Genomic DNA, 24632 nt, shown 5'->3' with positions numbered 1-24632 from the left:
TCACTATAACCGCAGTTCACTTCAATTGTCAGCCATGCTTGCTTTGATCATAACACTTGCTATGTTTGTCCCATGGGTGAACTTTGGACTGGACTACATAAGTACATCTGTTTGGGTGACTCACTTCTTTTAAATAATGATTTCAAGTAGGCATTGTCATCGTAAAGAATCGAATTCTACTAAGTACTAGCTTGTATGAGAAACAGAGATAGCCCTTTTCAGATTTGTTATTTCGTGGACAACTACAGGTGTATCTGGTGTAGATGAAAATGATCTACTTTTTTTATTTTGAAATTCTTCTTTTTTTTTTCTCTCTCATTTTGGCAGAAGCAACCATAATGACTTATGATATGTTTAAGATTTAATGGAAACATAGTTAATTAAAGGCAATGGTTATGAGACCTGACAAACTTCTTTGTTATATGTTTTCGTTTGCCTGTTTGGTCTTGACCCTGCACAAACAACAATAGAATTTGGAATGTGTTGGAGCAACTGACCAATCGAAACGTTTTTGTTAAGATATTCAACTGTGGTGTGAACATTAAAACAAATGTTTGTGCAGGGTCGCGGCCCTTTCAACATAAATTGCAGCTCCATTGTTTTCATGGCAAGGTTTCCTGACCAGTTCCTCAATTAACTACGTTCTAGCTTGTGCTGGACCCGCTGCCTTGTGGTAACGAACTGACATGAGAGCGGTGTTTCATTTTCAAGTGTTTTCTGTTGTTTAGCATATGCCTATACAGAGCTGTACGCTGTAAAAAGATCGTGTATCGTGGTGTAATCACAAACTCACTTCTTTAACCCTGAAATTTTGCCAATTTTACTAGCGCGTAATTTCTCCTTAATTTCACAATTTCAACAATCGTTCAGGGCGTGAGAATAAAGGAAATATCACGAAAGGTAAAGTCTTGATGATTAAGTAAATTCTCCCAATAGAAGCATGTGAGAGACCAGTTAGGAGAAAATACATGCCAATATTGGGGCTTTAAGGGTTAACGAACCAGGAGCAAAAGAAAAACAACATTTTTTTCCACCTTTCTTGGTGTTGGTGTTATATTTGGCCCACTGATTTGTTCCCAACTTCATTTGTAGGTGTTTCGTTCGACGAGATGTGATAACTGTTGTTTTTTTGTTTCATGAGCCTGATTAGAAAATCGCTTTAGCGGCTAAATCATAAGTAAATTTAGACCTAGTGTGCGCTGTTGCACGTATTTGTGATAATCTTTACTTTGTGTTTAAAATGGCCTTAATACCTGTATAGATTATGTACGAAATAACATTGATTCAATGTATTAAAGTTATTGCTGTCTCGTGTGCTGTTCCTTGTAATATCTACAGTCTCGTCACTAGAACCCTCTCTGTTATAAAGATGACAGGGAAACAAGCCCAACGGATCTCAACACAGAGGCGTCTTTATATTACAGTGCAGTATTTTCTTAGGAGGAAGGAAGCGAACTTGAATGCTATTTCCCTGCTTCCTATCGTCTCATATGCGCACCCTTGCGGGATTCGCGTTTCTTGTTTGTGGAGGACAGAACTTGAGTTATACATGACGAATACACTACCTGTGCACAGGTGGCTTTCCACCATGAATTATATAACATGGAATGAAATTATCCCCGCATCAGCAAGCATTCCTTCTTTGTACGCGTTAAGAAAAACTGTAGAGCACAGGGGCGCTTTCTTTTAGCCCAAATTTTCAGTTCGAAATCCCAGAAACTTAACATGTCAAACGGAAGTATTTTTTCCATTCGCTCCGAACTTGCAGTAGTCGTAGGAAAAGTGGAGTACCTCCGAAAGTAATTGTAATTGTAATTGTAATTGACCACTCCCCTTGGGAGACGTCAGCATATAGAAGGCCCCTCTGGCTGCATATATGATCTCACCCCACCCACCCAGACCAATGAAAGCTCTAATCAGATAGACCATGACACCGGGAACTCCACGCCCTACTCTTTTCGAACAGTGCCAACGGTTCTTTAACGTTCCACAGATTATTATTAGGAACAAGTGCTGTGAGACGGGACGCACGTTTTATCGTCCTTATCCGAGAAGACTAGAAAGTCTAACCATTTGCAGATGTCATTACAAAGGCAGCAGTTTCTCCTCAGTTATTTAAAGACCCTGAGTGTTGGTCCGGCCGGGGTTTGAACCCGCGACTTCCCGCACGGTAGTCCGGTACTCTACCAACTGAGCTAACCGGTCGTCCGTTTGTTCCCGTAAATTTCATCCGCACGTCCTCTTTTGCATTTAAAATTATATGGAAGAGAAAACTGAAGTCAACATTTGCCTGACATTAATATCTGCTATAATGCATGCATGTGTGCATTACGGTAGCACTTTGCCCTCAATTTAGCCAATTAGTGTGCGTGTTATATCGGATACAAGAATTGGCCATATAGTGACGACTTTTATTATTCAACACATTGTAACACCGTCTAAATTAGTTCAAAGTACACTCGACATTATTCATCGTAATAAAATTCATGGAGAATAAGGCAACAAATAATGAAGACCATCTACACATTTAATTTCTGCTGTAAATTTCTTTATCCGAATATTTAATAATAAATCAATTATTCTGGTCAATCTTGCGGAAAATTGTCTGATTTTAGTTGCCCGTGGTATATCGTCGCCTAAGTATCAGGCAGAGGTGTTTTCTGTTCCAAAAGCTATCTTTGGGTAAATTTAATAGAACTCTACACTGAAAAATATGCCTAACAACAGCAATTAAATTCATTTCACAAATAAGAATAAACTGCATGTGTACATGAAGGGTTGCTTTCTCGTTACAACAAACAAAAAACAACAACAAGAATGAATATATCTATCTTGTTAGTTTTTTGTAAATTATTAGTATACAGTTTCCATTATTACGTATGGTTTGATGCAATTTAACACCTTTCCTTTTTTGTAATATGTTCCCTCAAAATAAATAAAGCTCCAAACAAAACGAAACTTGTAGTTTTAGAAGTAGTTCACCAAGCTCTTTATTCTCGCGAAGTTTGGAGAAATCCTTTTTTTTCTATTTTGTATACCCTTTGTCGGTCCTTATAGCAAACCGTTCTAAAAATATGTATAAAATTCAATGTTAGACGACGACATCAAGTTCTTTGTAGACAAATTTCAGAAAAGTCAGGAAGTGTGAAGCTATCCTCCTCCCCTCCCCTCCCCCGGTCTGGATAGTATGGCGCGTTTTTAGTGTCAAAATTCAAACTATCAATTCAAACATTCGATCCTTCAATTCAAACATTCAATCCTTCAATTCAAACATTCGATCCTTCAATTCAAATCTGCAATTGTTCGGTTCAAACTTTCGATCCTTCAATACAAACATTCAATCCTTCAGTGCAAAAATGGAATGGGTCGATTCAAACATTCCATCATTCAATCCAAATATGGAATTGTTTGTTTCAAACATTCGATTCTTCAATCCAAACACCCTTTTCTTCAATCCAGAAATGCTATTCTTCAAGTTAAACATGCATTCACTGTATTGCCTGGCCTATCATTCAGTTCAAGCATGCATTTCGTCGATTCAAACATGCCATTTTTCAATTCAAACATTTGATCATTCAATCCAAACGTGTATTTCTTCAATCAAATCCTGAAACTCAAACACTACACCATAAATTCCGCGTTCAATTTCGATAGAAAATGCTGAAATCCTGCTGTTGAAACATTCTGCACTTTAATTTTAAGATATAAAATCCAGATTATAAATTCAAACATAGTCTCACAATGTAGTTGTGCAGTGGCTCGATTCAAACATTCACTTCGGCGATTCAAACATTCAGCTCAGCAGTCCAAACTTTCAGTTCCTCTCCAGTAGTCTGGAACCGAGGGGACTCTGTAAAACAAGGATACGGACGGGCGGATGCGGACGGCGGACTAAATTTATTGGTTAATTGTCACCTTCTAAGAAATGCTAGCTTTGGCTTTTTTTTAATTTTATTTTTATTTATTTATTTTTTAATTTGAATTGATTTTATATTTTATTGTCAGTCAAACAGCGAAAACGCTATGGAATGTTTCTTCTCGTTTTTCAACCAAATCAGTCTGAGTTTGCAGTGGAACTCGGTACATTAGTACGACACACCATCCGGAAAAAACAACAAGTTCACATTCATGAACATTTACAGGATAATCTGATTAACAGGTAAAGTACTGTACGAGCTTTTGTTAGGCATTAAAGATTGGAAATCGTGGTTATTGTTCGAATAGACAGATCGATACAAGTTATTAAAAAATTATTTTAAGATGTCCAAAGATTTCCCGGCGTAGGATTTCTGAACGTGTCTTTCTCTTCCCTTTAAATTTGTACACAAGCGAAATTTTCCTTGCAATATGAGGGCTTTTTTTGATCGGGTTTTGCGTCTTTTCTGTTTTGATATTCATTGCGGATTTTGGTTTTTCTCATCTTGGAACATTCAGATTATTTTATCTGACAGAAAAACATGTTTTTTTCGGTCAGTTTCTGGTTTTCCTCCGGTTGCCTCGGCGGCGGCCTTCAGTCCCCAGTCAGGTCAGGGGTCGTCTTCTCCGTGAACTTGGTACAGTCGAACCTCGATTATCTGGACTCGTTGGAACTTGAATAAAATGTCCGGATAATCGAAAATATGAATATTAATGAGACAGGAATGTAAAAAAAATGTAATAAAGAAAGCAGAATTTGTCAAACAAACCGGTTGATGCTTTGAAGCTTTCGCGATCGGTCGACTCCGCGTTCAACTACGCTGAGAAATGTTTCGCTTTTCTCCTGAAGAAGCGGACTTGAAAATTGGTGTTCCACTGCTGAGTAAACCAGGCCCCAGTTGTTCAAAGAGTGGATAACTTTATCCACCGGATAAGTCGCTATCCAGCGGAGCAAATGTACTCCAACTACCGGTAACGCCTTTTGGCAAGTTTTCCACACAATCCCATACTTAAATTTGACATATGTTTCTACTCTATCCATAAATTATAGGGCTATTGGGAAAATCTTGCACGCATTTCATCTGCTGGATAGCAACCTATCCAGTGAATAAAACTATCCGCTCTTTGAACAACTGAGGCCAGGCGTATAAGGTTTTATCCAATTGCTCTGACACGTTCGCAAATCTGACGCAGGGAAATCTTTGGACGTCTTAAAATAATTTTTTAATAACTTGTATCGATCTGTCTGTTCGAACAATAACCACGATTTCCAATCTATAATGCCTAACAAGAGCTCGTACAGTACTTTACCCGTTAATCAGATTATCCTGTAAATGTTCATGAATGTGAACGTGTTGTTTTGCCGGATGGTGTGTCGTACTTATGTACGGAGTTCCACTGCAAACTCAGGCTGATTTGGTTGAAAAACGAGAAGAAACATTCCACAGCGTTTTCGCTGTTTGACTGACAATAAGATATAAAATTAATTCAAATTAAAAAAAAATAAAAATAAAATTAAAAAAAAGCCAAAGCTAGCATTTCTTAGAAGGTGGCAATTAACCAATAAATTTAACCGTATCAACATCCTATTTTCTTCCACTTCTTCTTCTTCTTTTTTTTTTTTTTTTAAAGCCCCATCCGTCGTCCGCATCCGCCCGTCCGTATCCTTGTTTTACAGAGTCCCCTCGGTTCCAGACTACTGGAGAGGAGCGGGTCTCTGTAAAATGAAGACCGGATGGTGGCGGATGGCAGTACTTGATGGACACACCACCCTACCCTACATAGTTACAATTTTGAACGGAGCGTTTGTACGTGCACAGCACGTGTTCAAAGGCTTGTTAGCGTGAGTTGAGCGATGTCGGAGTCGTCGGAAAGCGACGCTGATTTGGGCAAGCCAACTTTTGTTTGGAAGAGGTGAGTTAAGTTAATGAATTAACTAAAGTTAATCGAATTCAACCTTTTTTTAATGTCAGACAAATTCTGTTAACCTTTTTTTTGTGTACACTGTACATGTATAGTGAAAATGCTGGTCCAGCCCACGATGGTGGCGGCGCGAGCAAGACCTCGTTCGCGGATTATAGAAGGTGAGTGTGTTCTTACAGCTTTTGCTTTGATACAGATTTCATTCATCCAGATTTCATTCATCCAATCTATCCAATCTGACAGAGATCGAACATAAGACACAAAGGATTTTAGGAAACTGGAAGGACAGCCTCTTTGCATGTACCGCAATTCACAGCTGCAAAGCACAGCTGCCACACTACAAAGCAACTTTTAAATTTGGCGATTTTCATACTTTTCATGAAAAATAGCTAATGCAAGTATTTGCAAAATGAGCAGTTTGTGAACAGTAACGTAAATAGCTGTAAATGTAAAAAAAGGAAAGAAACCCAACAAATCGCAAAATCGACAGCCCCCCAAAAAAGAATTGCAAGATAAATTAGCACCTAAAAATAGTACCACACGTTCTTTGTAGCAAACCCCGTCAAAGGCCGCAGGATTTTTTTTTATCTTCAGTTAAACAGAAATGAACAAAAACATATTCATATTTTATGACAAATGTCTTTTTCTTGGTGTTTTAAGTTAAAATAATTCAGAAATTTCTTTAATAGAATCGAAGTAATCTTTGTATTTCATTCAACCTAAAAGGCTACCAGTGAGGGTTGAAGATGGGAATTTACTGAAGCGTGTCACGGCGTGGGAATCTAAGAAAAGCCTTAAATTGGTCATCCGTCTCAGAGATATTAATAAAGTACAGATCAGTTCGTAACTGAAGTATTCAAAATTTTGGGGACACTTTTTTCCTATACGACAAGAAAACTAAATAGATTTTTCGCGATACTATAGACTGTATGCATTGTAACGTAATTACGTAAATGGTGCCAACAATAGCAAGAGAAACAAAAAAAGGCGCGTAGCTTGTCACTGCTTCCCCTATTGTTTTCATTTATTATTGATCCTCCCCTTTCAGCTTTCAAACACCCCGCCTACAAGCTCACCTCCCCTTTGAAATCCGTCACCTGACCACTTATCAGCTTTTCTGACACACCCACTTTTAGGCATAAAATAAAAATACAATAGCCCTTTTCCCTAAAAAACCCAAATTCCCCCACCCCCACCCCCTTAAGGAGGCGGACACACTTGGCGATGTTTTTTGCCGATCGCGGCTATATGGCAGTTTTGAAAAGCCATGTACTAAAATCGCCCAACCTGATGGGTTGGCTTTACTAGCGATTCGCAGTAATGACCGTAGAAAATCGCGGGAATGAGCACACTTGGCGAATGCCGGCGAATGTTATCGGCGTTTTCTGACATGCCAGATATCGGCGATTTTCTACGCCGATCGCGGCGATCGGCGAAAATCGCAATCGCTGCAACGGGCACAACTGGCGATTTTCGACGATCGCGGCGATCGGCGTAGAAAATCGCCAAGTGTTTCGCTGGCTTAATAGCTCGAACCCTTCTTATAAGCTTTAGAGGGTGATGTTTAAGAAAGCAGCTTTTTTGATACTCGACATAAAATTCCCTTTGTAAACGAGTAAGGTCCGCCCAAACGAATATTAACTATATCAAACATTTCTTGTTACATTAGAGCGGGGACGTCCATGAATCCTATTATGATTCCAGATAACAGTCCCAAGAAAAAGAAACTCAAGGTTTGTAAAAGAAAAAATTATAATAAAACCACTATTTTGACCAAAAAAAATAATGTCACCTGTTACCAATACGTATGGATGCTAAGGCTTTTTTGGTTATGTGGGACCTGGGGAAGGATACATCCTGAAAAAGTTCGCAAGCTTCCAGGAAACAGCTAAAATAAATTGGAAAGCGGTAAAAAGATTCAAAAAGTGAAAACTTAAAATCTAATTGGAAAAATGTGGTTGTTATAGTGATCGACAACAAGATGCATGTGTGATTGTGCCTTGACATATATATGCTTCGACATCTGGATTGGGTTAAAATGCTTATTTGGGATCAGCCAGTTAATCAATTCCACAAGGTTGTCTAAAGAATGCAAATTGACCTACTGCCATTACTCTAAAATTTAATCAAGGTTGACAGTGGTGAAAGCGAGGGAAGTACGTGTACTGACGACACGGATAGTCATGACGAAAGTGATGTGGCAATAGATGAAGTAGATAGTTACAGGTAAGACATTATCAAAAATTTGCAGCACTTTAATCGTGTTCACCGTCGTTGTTCTCTTTGTTGTTACTGTTCAAGTTGTTGCATTGAACTATAAAACTTATTGAGGTTATACATACATTAAAATCGGTAAAAGCAGCTGAAAAACTGTTCACTACATTTTTTTTTAGCCAATATAGTCTTTTCGTTTTAGTCTTTTCCATGGTTTAACTTATCCTTGAAGGTGCCCATATGTTTGGTGATGAGACGGGTAATAAGTTTATGTAAGTTCAACTAGAAAGCTCCCCTTGAGAGTAATTTGGTTTTTGAAAATCCGTTTGTTTATTCTGTAGGTATATTCGCAGTCCATACAATAACAACGAGGAAACGCCTGTCTTCAAATGGACAAATAAGCCGTTGTCACCTAGGGAAGGAGTACAAATCTTGTTGGCGCCATTACAGGAGGGCAAGTTCTGCAAAACCACACCTCGTGGCATTCGACATAATGTTACATTTTTAGTGGACAGGACGCATCTCAAACATGAGGACGACATCAAAAGTGATGATATGGGAGCGTGGCGAAACAATGGAGTCCACAAGAATAGATTTGCCATGGACGAAGAGGGCGATCTGTATCAGCTTGGCGACGATGACATGCCGGCAGCAGAATCAGTCATATATAATCTAAAACGATTATATTACAAGAACAAATCATCGCCAGATCTGAAGAAGAATTTCTATGTCATTCAGGGTATGTATACTACTGAAAAACTTATTCCTTATTGAGACTCACCTTCACGTGTTCAAGATTTTGATATTTTGCAACTTTGGCAACTGTATTTAACAGTGGAAATTAAGCGACGTGCATGTCATTGTTTTATTTTGGCTTTACTGAACAAAAATTAAAGAAATGATTCATTCATCGACAACAGATGTTAATCCCAGGAAATTGCCTTAATTTTCCCGAGTTGCTCGCATTGCTCAACGAGCTCATGTAAAGTGGTCGGGGGAGCGGAAAAAAGATAACCCTCCAAACACTTTTATCACGGGTTGTGGTTACAAGAGTGCCAGTATTTTCTGAAGCAATTTTTTTCTTCTTGACAGAGGTACCTCATCTCTGCCTTGTGCAATATCTCTTTGACGAAATAGAGCACGAAGTCCTTGTGTTGCCTCATGGCAATAACAAGAAAGCTCGGGCAACAGGCTACGTGAGAACAAAGAAGAGTGTTGTTGAGGCGTTAAAGAAGGTGTCTGTTACCAAAAAGCCAAAACAAGCCTTCCATGAGGTGGATACGGAGGGAGGAGGCATCCTTAAAGCAAAAGGAGAAAGTGATCTTCCCAGAAACCGCGAGCAAGCACAGAACCAGCGACGCGGGCTTTTGAAGGCCACAAAGGAAATTGATTCTGTGTTACTTGTACTTATGAATTCCAAAAGGCAGCAGCTTGGTAATCGCGAAAGTGCATTTATAAGAGAAGTACCAGGGCCCGAACTTCGTACAGTCCTGGGATTTGACTGGCAACTGAGAGACATGGTTCGATTCTGTACAAATCCCGCAAAATTTGCTGTCTTTGGAGTAGATCCCACCTTTAACCTGGGCAAGTTTCATTTGACTGTCACCACCTATCGGAACCTGATGTTAAAGGAAAGGAAAACAGGGAAACCCCCACTTATGCTTGGACCAATGTTGCTTCATCAAAGAAAGACCTTCGACACCTACAACTTCTTTTTTTCAAACCTAGTGGGGCTTGAAAAAGAGGTCTCCTTATTGCTTGCCTTCGGAACAGATGGAGAAGAAGCACTCATCCAAGCGTTGAGCAGATCTTTCTATCATGCCCTACATGTCAGATGCTTTGGACACTTTAAAGACAACTGTAAGGAGCAATTGAAATCAGTTCCCCAGGACATTCAAGCAGAGTTCTTAGCTGACGTTTTTGGAGTGTACAAGGGCAATACAAAAGAAGATGGTGAGTATATTAATTTTGCAACACATGTTCTTAAAAAAAAAAAACCAAAAAAAAAAAAAAAAACGGCGGGCAGAAGAAAATATTTAGTATGTCTCTGATTATCCTTATGTTGATCCCATACCTAAACCATTAAGTGTACAGAAAAACAATTCTGAAAACGCACAGTAACTACTCGAAATACTTAATTAACACGCACGATTGAACCAGGAATTTTAAGGACATAATCATAGAGACGACTAGATGCCACAGGCTTTGTACTGTTATACAGTATCATGCAGACAAGAGATTCTTTTTCAAACTAGTTTGTCAGATGTTTCATTCATTTACGCGCATGGGGGCTGACGACAGGCAGTCTATTAACATGACAGAAGCTGATATCGGTATCGTAAGTTACACTGCCAGCACCACTTTTATTTGACCGAAACTACAACCATTGAAGATAAAAACAACGAAGACGTAAGTCACGCAATTAAAACTCTGCGACAGCCATCGTGACAGAGGACTGTCCTGTCCTTAAACAAGGATACTTGATCAAATCAAATTGAAAATAAAACTGATTACCTTATTACTGTCGCATTGACTCATACCACCTATAGGACTTCTTGATGCAGAAACAGATGAAGAATTCGTTGCAATTTTGGAGTCTTTTAAGGACGTGTGGAACGAAAGGGAGAAAGAACATATTCCAGCCGGCAAATCGCCCCAGTTTCATAGCTACATTTCAAGCAAGGTGATTTATATCTATTAACTTTACTTGGTATAATAAATAAATATCAACTGAGTAGCAGAGGTTTTTCAAAACGAGATCTATTTCGCCTATATCTACTTATAGAAAAAACTTCTCAATCCTCACTTATTCTTCACCTTTTGGTTATACAAACTCCCTACCATATCAGCCGGTATTGAATCAATAATCTTTATTATATTATTATTATTATTATTATTATTATTATTATTATTATTATTATTATTATTATTATAATGGTACCTTAGGTAATGCACATGGAATAGTTCTCTTCAGTTTGACACAATGGGCATGGGCGTCTTCAAGACTTTCAAGGCGTGGTTAGAACCTTCATGTCATAGCTAAAATTGGTAAAAGTGTATTATAATATGTCCCTTATGTTTTATTTTTTCCAGAGTGAAGTTATTATGGCGAATTTCCTAAGGCCAGTAAGAAGGAATGCTGGGCTGGGGGACCCACCTGACCCTTATTTTAACAACTTGCCAGAATCTGCCAATGCAGTGGTGAAGAGGGAAGTGGACTCCAAACCCAGCGAAATGTCACATTTTTGCACGAAAATGGAAGCGTTGGTCAACCAACAGAAGCGCGACTGCGAGGCAGCTGTTCTGAATCGAGGTCCAGCTTTCAGAAGAATTCCAAACCCTGGAAATTTCTTCACAAAAGTGGTTTCAGATGAATATCAAGCAGCGAGAATCCGCCCTGCAAAAGTTTTGGAAGACCCAGCTTCCATCAGTACAAGGCCATGAAGGCGCTGCAGTATCTGTCAGTTCTCAAGACCAGATTGCCGACTCTGAAAAAACGGTAACGGTACCCCATGCCGTGGTGGACACTGCTCACAAACTTTCTGTTCAACCGGAAGAATCTGGATTGGCGGGGGTACCTCTTCTGTTACTGAAGGATATGTATGCTCAGGCATCAAAGCTGATGGAAAGCAAAGAAGCTGTAGTACGGGCCCCTTCAAACAACCAAAATGCGTTTGTTATTAGAAACGATGTCGGAGGAAAACCGTATTATGTCTACCAAGAAGAGAACGGAAAAGTCGTCTGCGATGAGTGCCCCAGATACAAGTCCGCTAAAATATGTTGCCATGCCTTAGTTGTCGCCGAAAAGTGTGGAGGACTGAACAAATTCCTTTCCTGGTACAAACGCAGCCCGAAAACAATAACAGCTACTAGCTACATCACAAGCGACAGTTCCAAAACTGTTGGCAAGAAAGGAGACCAGGCCAAGTCATCGACAGCACGAAGAAAGGGGGGCAGATCAAAGACCCAGGTTACTGGAGCAGGTGTTCCCATGCGGAGAGCAGACCTTCCGTTGCAACAGGAATCGACGGGCCGAATGTCTATGCCATCTGAACCGCATCCAGCCTCGTTGACACAAGCACCCGTTCCTTTACCAGTACTGGCAAATTCAACGATGGTGTCGTCCACACAGACTCTGTCTCACTTGCTTCCATGTCAGCTGTCCGAACTACCCCCATCACCATTGGTTGGTCCAAGAAGAGCAGTGTACCCATCACCGGCTTACGGGGCATTTATGATATATCCACTTGCTTTATGTCCACCGCTTGTGAGCACCTGTTACGGTTGCTCGGGCCCCCTAAAGCCAGGTGGTCAAATTGCCCCACCCCCAGGGGATATCGTTGTCGTTTCCAACATGCTGAGATCATATTTTCACAACCACAAAGAATACCACAAGCCATCAAACGTATATTTCCACTGCCAGGTTGCATGCATTCGCGCCAAGCAGCCATTCTTCCATGGAAGCCATTTACAGATTCCCCTTGAGGCCATAAACTACTTTACACCAGAGCATCACAGGTTTCTAAGGGAGAGCTTTGGTTTGTCTCTATAAATTGCCCATTATGTCATAAGACAGCCCGTCTTGTAAACTATAATTAGCTTACTGTTGGTTTCAAATATTCTAAGTAAAAATTCAAAAGTGAAGTTGCATAAACAAAGGCTTTCACAAATGAAATGAAAGTGTAAGAAATTACCCTGAAAATCCGTAGGTTTCTAGGGACTGAAATGCCATTGCGTGACACTAATCGCATTTATAAAATATTTGTCCCCAATGAGTTCCGGATATATGGATTTGAATTTATAAGGGCTGAAAATATTAGGGGGGCTAACTTACAAGGATTTTCTCCCCCATCTTCCTTGTTTCCAATCACTCTGGAAATCAGCATTATTGAATACGTTGATATTTTTGGAACAGAAATTAAGGAAATCACAGTTCACTACATTGACTACACAATTAGTTTAATCACAGTTTGAAATCTGTATCTTCTTTAGTCGTTACAAGTCGCAGATCCTGTGATGTGACGTGATTTCAGCTGCCTATGCATTTCAAATTGTTATTGTTAAAGACTGGTTAAAGAAATAAGTTGACATTTTTGGAAACAATATTAAGGAAATTACAGAGCCCGGGGGGAAGCCCCATGTGAAAAGAACGGGGATGCTTGTAGAAAATTTGAATTTAAACCCTAAAGGAGACCAATCTGGGAGTGGCTCAAGCTTTTTCTGACCCCTGAAAGATACCATTTTTAATGCTTGATCTGTCCACAACACTATTTTTGCTTGATTGCTAAAAAAATTTGTTTTCTGTGCTGAACACCCAAAGCGAGATCAAAATCCGTCAATTTACAACCCTGAGCGAAACACAAGCGTCCCCGTTTCTTTCAAATGAGAGTTCCCCAGGGCTTACAGAGGTCACTTCTGTTAGTCATTTATTTCATGACGGTTTGATATCTGTATTTTCTTGCGTTGTGAGTTGCAGATTACATAAATATGCCTGCGCATTTCAAATTGTTGACGTTATTCATATGGAAAGTAAAGATTTCATAACTGAATGGTAATGCCTTATCAGGAACTGTTTTTAGGCATATGACCAGATGTAAAGTTAATTTACAGTCAATTTAGCCCTTTCCCCCTTCCCCAGGGTGTGTGTGTATGGGGTGGGGGGGGGGGGGAGGAGTAAGCCTTTCTATTCCTCTTGCTTCCTTCGCCTATGCTCTGGAACTGTTTTCTTTAAGGAAGTACGCTACTTTGTTTTGAAATAAATGTAATAAAGTTCCCGTTAAAAACGCTTATACAAGTACTTTGTTCATACGGGGTGGTGAGGTGGATTGCGCATGTGCATGACATCTACTTTCATTTATTATCTAGGGATAAAGGGTCGATAAATACATGTTACAAAATTGGGATAGTTGCATTTTACTTATAGCTTTCACCAATGTCTACCAGCTTCGATCGAGATAAATCTTCTTTTCATTGTTTTATAGCCACTGAAGGCTTAGCTTACCCCTAGCCCCGCACGTAGACAGTATATCGTAAGCAAAATAACTTACTCGATTTTTCGGTTAGCCTCCGCACGCAGACATTCGTAGGGCTCGTCACGTCATATTTTCGTTCGTGGGGAGAAAATATTGCGTGACGAGCCCAAAGAACGTCTGCGTAGGAGGCTATTTGCCAGTTCGGTTACCTCTCTTAAGTCGAGCAAAGCGGTTAGAAAAATTTGTTTCGGCTATTTGCTAGAACATATAACATACCACAAAAGTCAAGTCATAGCGTAAGTCTTTCGGCATGAACCAGTACTTAATTTTCACATAATTTTTACGTAATTTTCTAAAAAAAAATCGGGCGTAAGAAATTGTTTATTTATTTATTTATTTATTTATTTATTTATTTATTTATTTATTCCTTTAATTTTTTTGTCATCCGCATTTTTCCATCCGCATTTTGTCATCCGCATTTTATCATCCGCCATCCGCCATCCGCCATCCGCCATCCGCCATCCGCCATCCGCCATCCGCCGCCATCCGGTCTGCATTTTACAGAGACCCGAGAGGAACTGAAAGTTTGGACTGCTGAGCTGAATGTTTGAATCGCCGAAGTGAATGTTTGAATCGAGCCACTGCACAACTACATTGTGAGACTATGTTTGAATTTATAATCTGGATTTTATATCTTAAAATTAAAGTGCAGAACGTTTCAACAGCAGGATTTCAGCATTTTCTATCGAAATTGAACGCGGAATTTATGGTGTAGTGTTTGAGTTTCAGGATTTGATTGAAGAAATACACGTTTGGATTGAATGATCAAATGTTTGAATTGAAAAATGGCATGTTTGAATCGACGAAATGCATGCTTGAACTGAATGATAGGCCAGGCAATACAATGAATGCATATTTAACATGAAGAATAGCATTTCTGGATTGAAGAAAAGGGTGTTTGGATTGAAGAATCGAATGTTTGAAACAAACAATTCCATATTTGGATTGAATGATGGAATGTTTGAATCGACCCATTCCATTTTTGCACTGAAGGATTGAATGTTTGTATTGAAGGATCGAAAGTTTGAACCGAACAATTGCAGATTTGAAATGAAGGATCGAATGTTTGAATTGAAGGATTGAATGTTTGAATGTTTGAATTGAAGGATCGAATGTTTGAATTGATAGTTTGAATTTTGACACTAAAAACGCGCCATAGGATAGGACGTTGCTGTATAATACAGAAGTAGTCTTGGCGTTGTTGAATGTCAGAAAAACAGAGCTTAGTAAGGGCTGTTGAAATCCAAGAATATAATATTGGGGCTAAGCAAGTATTTTTGAAGATAGTCAGATGCTATGTGGTAAATTTAAGCATTTTCCTTTACTCTCGGTTTGGTCCATCATGTCGCTATTAATTTTCCTAAGCAGTATCAGCGTTGGTTAGTTCACTTTGGCATTCAATATCAGGCAAAAGAAAAAGAACTAAAAAGGAAGTTGAAGAGGTCAAGCTCTTCATTGGCAACAAATGCCACCGATACAATGTATTTACATCATTTAGTATGTTTTGCACTGCCTCACTTTTCCCTTATGGTGATGATGTGGTCTCTCGCCACAAAAATCATCAAAACAACTACAAGTGTCTACGAATGTTAGCTATCTAGCTCAGTTAGTATCTTTTCAAAGCCTTCTCAGTCACCAGTGCGTGCCCTGTGAAAGTTGTTACTCCTGTCCAGGTTCCACTCAGATCGCGTTCACCCAGGGGATTGCCTTTTTCGTCAAAGAACTTTACCGGAGCCTTGAAACCGACATTTATTTCCTGCTTGAAAATTATAATTTTCACCTTATATTCCGTCTTTGCAGGCACCTAAGGTAAAGAAACTCACAATTATTATTTATTACTCAATCACTGCTTGAGCAGCAAGTCAATTACAGAACAAGGGTCTAGGATGCTCTGAACATTCTGTTTATTCCTTTCCATATTTCCATTGGTTCCCGAGAAAATCCTTTGTACAGCTTGAAAATTTTTTTGATAGCCGTCACGCGTCTGGGACCTCACAAAAAGAAAATTATGGGTGCCTCCGTGAAAGCCTCGCATACTTTGGATCATCGGTTTTGTGTGACGAACATAAGGGTTGCATTTCGTTCAAATCTGATAAATTTAGATACCCTATTAATTCATTTCAATGGAGGGAATACTCGAACAAACAGAACTCCATTTGTCACAGGGATAGTTGAAAGAATTAAGTCCCACCACGTAAGATGTTATCAAACGATTTAATAAGACGATTTCGTCCTATTGGATCGGAGACAGTATGTTACTGCGCCTTTCGATAGCACGTGGACTCTGTTCATTGCGTCTCAGTTCCACTGCCGTCAATCAGCTCAGTGGACCTCTTAGAAAACTCAGATGTTTTACTCATTGGATTGATGATCAAAAGGTTATGTTTAAGAGCCGTGATTGGCGGATTTCGGTCCATTTTGTCGTTTTCTTGGGGTCCTCCGTTATAACTCCGTGAGTAATCGGAGCTGTGACAATGAACCTTGAACGATGGATAATGCGTCTAAAGACTGGGAGCTTGTCGTTGGCGAACTTGTTATACATTTCACGCATAGGGAAACCTCTGCTCGGAATTACTTTTAACCACCACCCAGTAGAAGATACTACAAAAGAACAAGTTGCCTTACACGAGGGTCTTAGACTGAGAAATAAAGGACTTGTTGGCGGACAATAAAGTAATGTTTAAAACACGTGCAGCAGTCTTTTATCGGGATTTAAAACCACGAGGCGCAGCCTGGTGGTTTTAGACCCGATAAAACACGTGCTGCGAGGTTTTTGAACGGCTTTAAAAACCTTTCCTGGAAAAGCATGTGTGGAGAGAGTTCAAAACAATGATGGCACTTCAGAGTTCTCCAGAGTCGATGGTAGTCGTCACACTCAGTTTCCATCCGTGTTCGCTGGAGTAGCTGGAGGATATCTTCTTTGTCCATGTCTTGGTGAATTTCCACGTCAGTGCAGATGAACCGTGATTGACGGTTGTCTGAAAAGGAAGTCCCTTCTTATAAATTACTAGGTTATACTAAGGCCATTTAAAATAGTGGTTGAAGTTAAACAAATTTTTTTTACAGTAAATAAAACATTTAATTGGATTGCATGTTGTCGCAACGCTTAGAAACCGTTCAAGCATTATTTTCATGAATCAATGAAGATTGAAAACAAAATTTCTTTGCCTCTATTCCATAAAAACTTATTTCAACTGAAGGAAGTCTCGTTCGCACTTTAGCTCACCGTTTTTGTCTGTTTGTTTGTTAACAACACATCACTATATTACTAACACTATTCAAACACTTTCAAAATTACTAACTGAGACTGAAACCTCTAAAATTGTGCTTTTAAAATGGAAAGGTTGAGCAACATCAGATTTAATTTTCTGCTCGGTGCATTCAATCGTCCCTCCTCACAAAGCTTTCTTATTCTCAGATGGCCATGGAATACTAAAGCAGCCCTTGTATTAATTCCTACGAACGGTAGGAAAAGCAAAAGCAGTTATCAAAACCAGATAAACAAGCCTAAACTTTTTACACCGCTTTGATAATCTGGATTAGGGTATGGTCGGGAAATCGGGAAGGTAAGAGAAGGAGAGATCAACGATCCTCAGATTGACTAAATTAAAAGTCAAGGAAAGCTTAGTTAGACTGCATTTAAGATTTGCTTTTTAAGGTTACAGCAGGAATATGGAGTGGTTTATAAAAAGATAGCAAACCTTTAAAGGAAATGAAGCACTCAATGAATACGAAACGCAGTTTGCAGTGCTTTATAAAAAAAGCTTGAAGAAAAGACATTCAAAGTCTTCAATTTTGCCCAAATTGATATTTTTTTTTGGCATTCTTTGATTTCGACTTCACAAAATCGTGAAAATCAAGAGCCAAGAAAATGTCACAAATAGGTACGGAATCTACATTGTTTGATTGTCATGCGATACGGTAAACACCCACACTTAAGAACCTACTTTTTTCAATGTCAGCCTGAATAAGTCTTCTTATAGTTAATGTAAGGTCCTTTTACTAACAGGTGTCTAAAATGACGAATTTCAGTCTGGAGGTTCTTAATCCACTTGTCCTTTTATGTGGGTGTTCACTGGTGGTGTACAATACATTACTACTAAATTAAATACAAGTAGAACTAAATATTAAATACAATTAAATGCAGTGTAAAAGCATATTAAAATAATTTCAGTGCAACTTGAAACAGATTAGCTTACATTCAGATATAAACAAAATCTTCAAGTTCAAAGCTAGCTGTCGAGGCTGATAAAACATTGAATTTAACGGCCTTAAAATGTATCATAGTCTCCTATGTAGCCAAATCATTATTTTGGGGAGGAGTATTGTGTGATAACAAAGTTCTTCTTATAAGTTACTGGGAACTTTCATGGAAAAAGGCATCTCAGATGAAAAAGTAGTCTTAGCAGGGCAGACGTAATTTTGGAGTTTGTCCATTGATTTGTTCATCTATAAAGAAATCTACAGTGTAATGCATTCAGAATTGCACCTGTACCATTTTCATCCTAGGTAGAGTTGTGCCTCTGGTCACAAGATCAGACCACTTGGTTACTCAAAAAGTTGTCTGTCCATAGTCAATCTCTGGGTTTAAAAACAACTCTTATTAAAAAAATGGCTGCCTGTGAACACCAAATGCACTCCCAACTTACCGGTCATTTTGCTACACCGCAGTTTACGGTAAGGGTAAAAGGCGGCATGAGATTGCGGAATGGCGTGTGGTATGACCTGCGGCATGGCATAATTATGCGAAATACGATGCTCGCGGAATGACTTAAAGAAATAAATTAACTGAAGAGCGTGTACTGTTTTCGCGCCAATTTTATAATTTTAGATGTTGTGGACTCCAAGCTGAATATTTAAAAACAACTAGACAACAGAAAGAGAATTAGAAAATACAAGGCTGGGATAAATCATGTCGATCGCTGTTTAGGAAGGAGTGAGGGTAAAGAAATCTATGGATTTTCGTAGGCAAGGGACTGAGTAAATTTAAGTTTCATGTTCGCTTTTCACCTTTTGACTTCCTCGTAATTGACAAGTTTAACTAGCGTACGTATCTCGCCGAAAATCTAAGGTGAGAAAAAACAGAACCTATTTTTCTCGTGAGTTTGTTACAAATTTTTTATTCGTTACAATATGTAACCGTTAAATGTTCACAGCGTCTGATAAAACTATTCTCGGACAAAGCTTCAACAACAGTTTCATAAAAGAGTAGCGAAGAAACTTCCCAGCTTTTCCTGAAAGGTCCTGAAAGCTTACCTGGTGTGACAGCGAGCCGGAATAACTTACAAATGCAATTCCCAAAAGCAGCAAAATTTGTCAAACATGACATCGAGGAATATTTACCCCCTAAATTCAAAAATTGGCTATAAATATTTGTGATTTGAAACGGCAGGCGAAGAAAGCGCTTTCGGTGGGTAGGTCACAGGGGTGTGTCGAAAACGAAGACCTCTAAAACGAAGACCCTAAGACCCTAAGACCCCGAAAACTCGAAAACAAAGACCCCCAAAAGTTCCAAGTGTAAGTACAAAAAAAAAAAATAATAAAAAAAATAACATAAAAATACATTAATTTATACCTCAAGTGAAATTTAATTCCTTCCTGTTGTCCTACCATGGTTATCCGCCATCTTGAGCTGAGCAATTGCGTTTCTTGGAATACTGACCGGAAGTGTGTTTCCCGCTCCACTGGACCGGAAGCGCGTTTCCGAACGTCTCAGTTGCGCTGCTGGGTTTTTATTTAATTACCAACTACAAAGAAACGAGTGTTAAATTCCTCCTTCTGGGAATTACAACCACGCGATCTTGAGAGCAAAAGAAATGAAGCCTTGGCTTTCTATTATGAAAGTTTCTGTAATGATTTTGAGGTTCTTCAATCCCGCCGTACATCCATACAAAAATCTCTATAGCAAACCAGCCCTGAACAGCTACTAAGCCATAGTTCGCGGGAAAAAATGCAGGGAAATGTATGGAAAGTTCAAAACACGACTGGACGCTTTCTGGCACAGCTTACATCCCTCCAATTTTTTTCCTAAAATCCTTTTCCTAGTACCAAAAGTTTTCAATTCATGAATATTTCAGAAGCGATGTTTTATGAAAATCATTTGACATCGGATTTCCATACAAACACTGTTATTTCAAGCCTGTTTGCCTATTCGTCAAAATGGCGTCAAAAACCGTGATAAGGCCTATTTTACAGAGAGGCTGATGAATTTTGTTAAAAATAGGAATCGACACTCGGGATTGAACTTCAAAATCATTGCAGCAACTTCCATAGTAGAACGCCTTGGCTTCATTTCTTTTGCTCTCACGATCGTGTTGTTGTAGTTCCGAGAAGGAGGGATTTAACACTCGTTTCTTTTGCAAGTTGGTTATTAAATAAAAACCCAGCAGCGCAACTGAGACGTTCGGAAACGCGCTTCCAGTCCAGTGGAACGGGAAACACACTTCCGGTCAGTATTCCAAGAAACGCAGCTGCTCAGCTCAAGATGGCGGATAACCATGGTAGGACCACAGGAAGGAATTAAACTTCACATGAGCCTATGAAATAATCTATTTTTATGTTATTTTATTTTTTTAGACTTGGAAATTTTGGGGGTACGTGGTTAAACATATCATCCGGCGGAGGTGCCGTGGGACCGGTGACAATAGACCTCTACATAATGTTTCAGCGCTTTAATACCCGAGGAAGGTCTCACCCAAACTGACTTAAAAATGTTTTTTAAGTCCGGAAAAAGTTAAAATATACTTTTAATATTACTTCGTTTTTTCTTTAACGAGACGTATATTAACATAATGAAGGGGATATTTTTTCCAGGAAAGGCGATTAACCATCTGCGAACGATCGTACGAAACCTCAGGCGTTCAATCAGCCAATCTTTAGGACGTGTTTAGGTATTAAAGAGGGTCTGAATGGGGGGGTCAAAATGTCGGTTGTCGGTTAAAATTTCATTACTTTGTCGGTTGTCGGTTAAGATTTTTGACCTTTGTCGGTTGTCGGTAAATCTCAGTTAATAATTAAAAATACACGTTAATTATTCACATTTATTATGCAATTTGCCCAGTTTTAAGACTTTAAACTCTAGACGAAGTGTAATACTTGTAATAATTCATTATTTGTTTTCACTTAAACCTCGTTAACGCTGTTTTTTAATTTAGCAACGTGCTCGTCTACCCCACTTATGTTTGCAAATCTAGTATACCGATAAAATTCACCAAAGCTTTTATTATAGATGTGAATTTGTTTCCTGTCAACCACGGGGCATCGAAGTATTACAAGAGAGGTAAATTCTACAAAGAATGGAACACCCACTCTAGCCCCTGGGATAACTAATTTTAATTTGTAAGCTACGGAAGTCTTTTTTCCGAGACGTCCACAAAAACTCACTACACTTATTATTCAACGGCTCTCGTGGCTTTTCTGCGAGGTTTCTTTTTTTTCTCTTTTTTTTTTTTTGCCAAAAATTTGGTTGTCATACGTATCAATCTGCACCGTTAAATGGATTTTTAGTAACTGTTAGTACCTCTTATATGTCGAGACGCACAAATGCACGAACAGCCCTGTCGGATCGGGTAACACACGCTCTGTTGACAACCTCTGGATGTTCTTCAAAATCTGATTCCTCGTCATCCGAATCTGTCTCATACTCATCGATTTGTACTTCTCTGTGATCCTCAAACACCTCAGTAACATCCCCTTCGTCCACAAATTGTATGCTGACAACGCGTTGTGCATTTGCTGACGATACAGTGTTTTCTTCAGGATATCGAAGCCTCTCTTTAGACTCGTCGGTGTGGTGAACGGCGTAGACAGCTGGCGGCAAGGCCCCAGCCTTATCTTTTGTGGTCTCACTCCTAACCGTCCGTTGGCGTACTGGTCTGTAACTCTCTAGCCACTCTTTGATCTGTCCTTCCTTCCCTGGTGTTATGTTCTCACTTGGCAAAGGTGTCATGGTAGCTATAGCAGAAAGGGGCATGGCGGATTGAGGTACCGGATAGTAGGATTTGTCATGCGTGTAGTACTTTGCTGCCCATCTAGATGTGCGCTTCAGAGATTCCTTGCAAATTGTTCCAAAATCCTGGGCATATGTAAGTACCGTAAATGTCTCGTGTTTAAGGTGCGAAAGAGCGTGCAAATTTTCCACTACTGTTGTGAGCAACGTTTCGAGCAGCAGATCATCTACAAATTGGGGGTTAATGTCCACCACGTTCTTGTATAGCCTTTCTATGCCCTTTTTAAGCAAAGACACAGATACTTGCGTCTTCTGTGATACAGTTCCCTGTGGACCACTGGTTGCAGACGTCTCGCTCAACTGGTAGTGTTCTTTCACCTTACTCACAGTGTCTTTTACATAGCTGTCAATCTTTGTCACGTTCTCTTTTGCTTGTTTCAAGGACACTCCGTCTGGTTTCATACCCTTAGAATGAATTCCAAAGGTATCGTAAAGGGAGCCAAGAATCCCCAGAAAAGATACCGTTTCTGAGAGGCTCGTCACTATCTTCAGTTTTCCAGCGGAAACATCTGTAACAAACAAGTTCTTGTCTACAGAGCATATCCCTTCGATTTGTTTGAATGAGCATGAGTCTTGTGTCCCATCGGAAGAACTGTTGTGGCCACTTCCTACCAAAGTCCTAACCGATTTATCATCAGGGTTGTATTGCATAACCTTTCCCGCCTTTGTATCCGTGTAAACTACCCTCCCGTTCAAGGTGCATACTTGGTTTACCTCGAGGAGAGAATTGAATATTATTTGAAAGTCTGGTTTTCAGAAACGAATAAATTTAAGGGCGTATATAAATAAACGGGGTCTTTAATATGTTAAGCTACACTGTTGTTCATTCACCAATTAATCAGAAAGAAGCTTATAAACTGATTTACTCGCTACTTCTTTGTAGAGATTTTTCTTCTCAATTTTCGCATTCAAATGGACGGTGAAAAAGAAAAAAAAACCATTCCGCTCCACAAAACAACAAACAAACAAACGGTGGAACCAGAGTTTAACCACGTTACTATTTGAGCTTAATATTTAACTACAGAACTAAAGTGATTCATCAAACTCCGCTGCACGCGTTCCACACTTACCGTTGAGCTCACTGCTACTTTCATCCGATATTAAATTTGGAAGTTCAAGCTGCCATTGCCCATCCGTCACAATTGCAAAATTTTCGCATTTGCCCGCAGGCGATTTCGCCAGGCGAAATAACTTTAACGAAAATCCGCCAATTCCATATTGATGTGCCTGCACCTTTAGTCCTAAAAACTCCGTAAGATGTTTTTTTAGTTCAGATACTCCTCTATGAGCTTCTTTGTCTACTGGGACCCTGCTTCGATGACGTTCGATGGCGACTTCTTCACCTTTTCGAAAAAAACTCACGATGACTTTAGCAATCCCAGTCATGACCCCCGGGGGGGGGGGGTACTCCCCGGAATCCTTGGTGGAGGTGTGCCGCCCGGGTCTTCAAATCCCGACCCTATTTCAGACCTAAACATGCCATTTTCCACACCCGTTTTCAGACCTGACCTCTAAAATTCATACCCGTTTTCAGATCTGATAATTATGCATCAGTGCCGAACGGAAGTTGACGCAAGGAGTAAAAGTAAGCTGGAATGACATAGTTTATCTATTTCTTTTTCTCGCTATCAGTTAGTCGTTCCAGCTACGTACTGAGAAGAAAAATATGTTTGTAAGCTTTCGTGAATGTTCCCCACCCCAAAAACCCGACCCGATTTCAGACCGTAATTGTCAAAATCTATACCCGTTTTCAGACCAAAACGGCTCAAAAACCATACCCTTTGGGGCGGCACATACCTATATACCTTATATAGGGGAGTACCCCCCCCCCCCCGGGTCATGACCCGACCGCATGAACAAACAACGAGCAATAAAAAGACAACAGCAGGGCGTCTCGCCGGCTCGATTGTGATCCGCTGTTCTTGAAATGAGACAGCAGGGCGTCTTACGAGCCGCTGTTCTAGAAATGAGCCCACGCTGCTCACCGAAAAGAAGGATCCCGTGGATTTAAAGTAATTTGAAGACGAGAAATTTTATAATTCGGCTAAATTTGGAATTAATGTGGTTACGTCGGGTGAAGAAGGATTTTCTGAGCTAGAAATCATCAAAATGCTGTTCTTTCTGAATACAAACATCCCTATCACGTCCATGTCGGCTGTCGGTTAGAATTTATTTGTCGCTAGTCGGTAATTTTTTCCCCGTTTCGTCGGTAGTCAGTAATTTTTTACGCCCTTTGTCGCTAGTCGGTTAACCCCATTCACACCCTCATTAAAGGAAGGAACTATATACGAGAAAATTGCAAAAAGTGTCCGAGAATAGGCACATGTACTCATATTTCCTTGAATGTGAGAACAATAAACAGTATTCATCGATTTCTTCACCCTTACTTCTTCCTAACCATCGATCAGACATGTTCTATCCCAGCTGCAGGCTTGTATTTTCTAATCATCCCATCTGTTGCATTTTCCGCAACATCGAAAAACCTAATCCTCTTAAAATTGGCGCCAAAAAGTGACGCACTCTTCATTTAATTTATTTCT

General features: G+C 39.6%; 2 protein-coding genes across 3 annotated transcripts; one reads left to right on the top strand and one right to left on the bottom strand.

Annotated features, from left to right (window-relative positions):
- The first annotated feature begins 7512 nt into the window (after window positions 1-7512).
- Window positions 7513-11635, top strand: LOC146455434 (uncharacterized). Its single transcript, XM_085094330.1, has 6 exons — window positions 7513-7571; window positions 7970-8064; window positions 8394-8791; window positions 9145-10005; window positions 10602-10735; window positions 11146-11635. The coding sequence occupies exons 1-6, from the start codon at window positions 7521-7523 to the stop codon at window positions 11494-11496; spliced, it is 1890 nt and encodes a 629-aa protein (XP_084950456.1). The 5' UTR covers window positions 7513-7520; the 3' UTR covers window positions 11497-11635.
- A 9361-nt stretch (window positions 11636-20996) lies between these two features.
- On the bottom strand, window positions 20997-23475 carry LOC146455433 (uncharacterized). Of its 2 annotated transcripts, XM_085094343.1 has the most exons (2): window positions 23163-23475; window positions 20997-22158 (listed from the first exon to the last, which is right to left on the bottom strand). In XM_085094343.1, the coding sequence occupies exons 1-2, from the start codon at window positions 23184-23186 to the stop codon at window positions 21607-21609; spliced, it is 576 nt and encodes a 191-aa protein (XP_084950469.1). In that variant the 5' UTR covers window positions 23187-23475; the 3' UTR covers window positions 20997-21606. The 2 variants fall into 2 exon arrangements, with proteins under 2 accessions (XP_084950469.1, XP_084950467.1); XM_085094341.1 differs by lacking the exon at window positions 23163-23475 and having other exon boundaries at window positions 20997-22948.
- Between the last annotated feature and the right edge of the window lie 1157 nt (window positions 23476-24632).

Source organism: Pavona decussata, unplaced genomic scaffold (genome assembly GCF_977016875.1).
Source record: "Pavona decussata unplaced genomic scaffold, jaPavDecu1.1 SCAFFOLD_274, whole genome shotgun sequence".
In the NCBI taxonomy this organism is placed as follows: Eukaryota; Metazoa; Cnidaria; class Anthozoa; order Scleractinia; family Agariciidae; genus Pavona; species Pavona decussata.
This window is presented reverse-complemented; position numbering and strand designations above follow the sequence as displayed.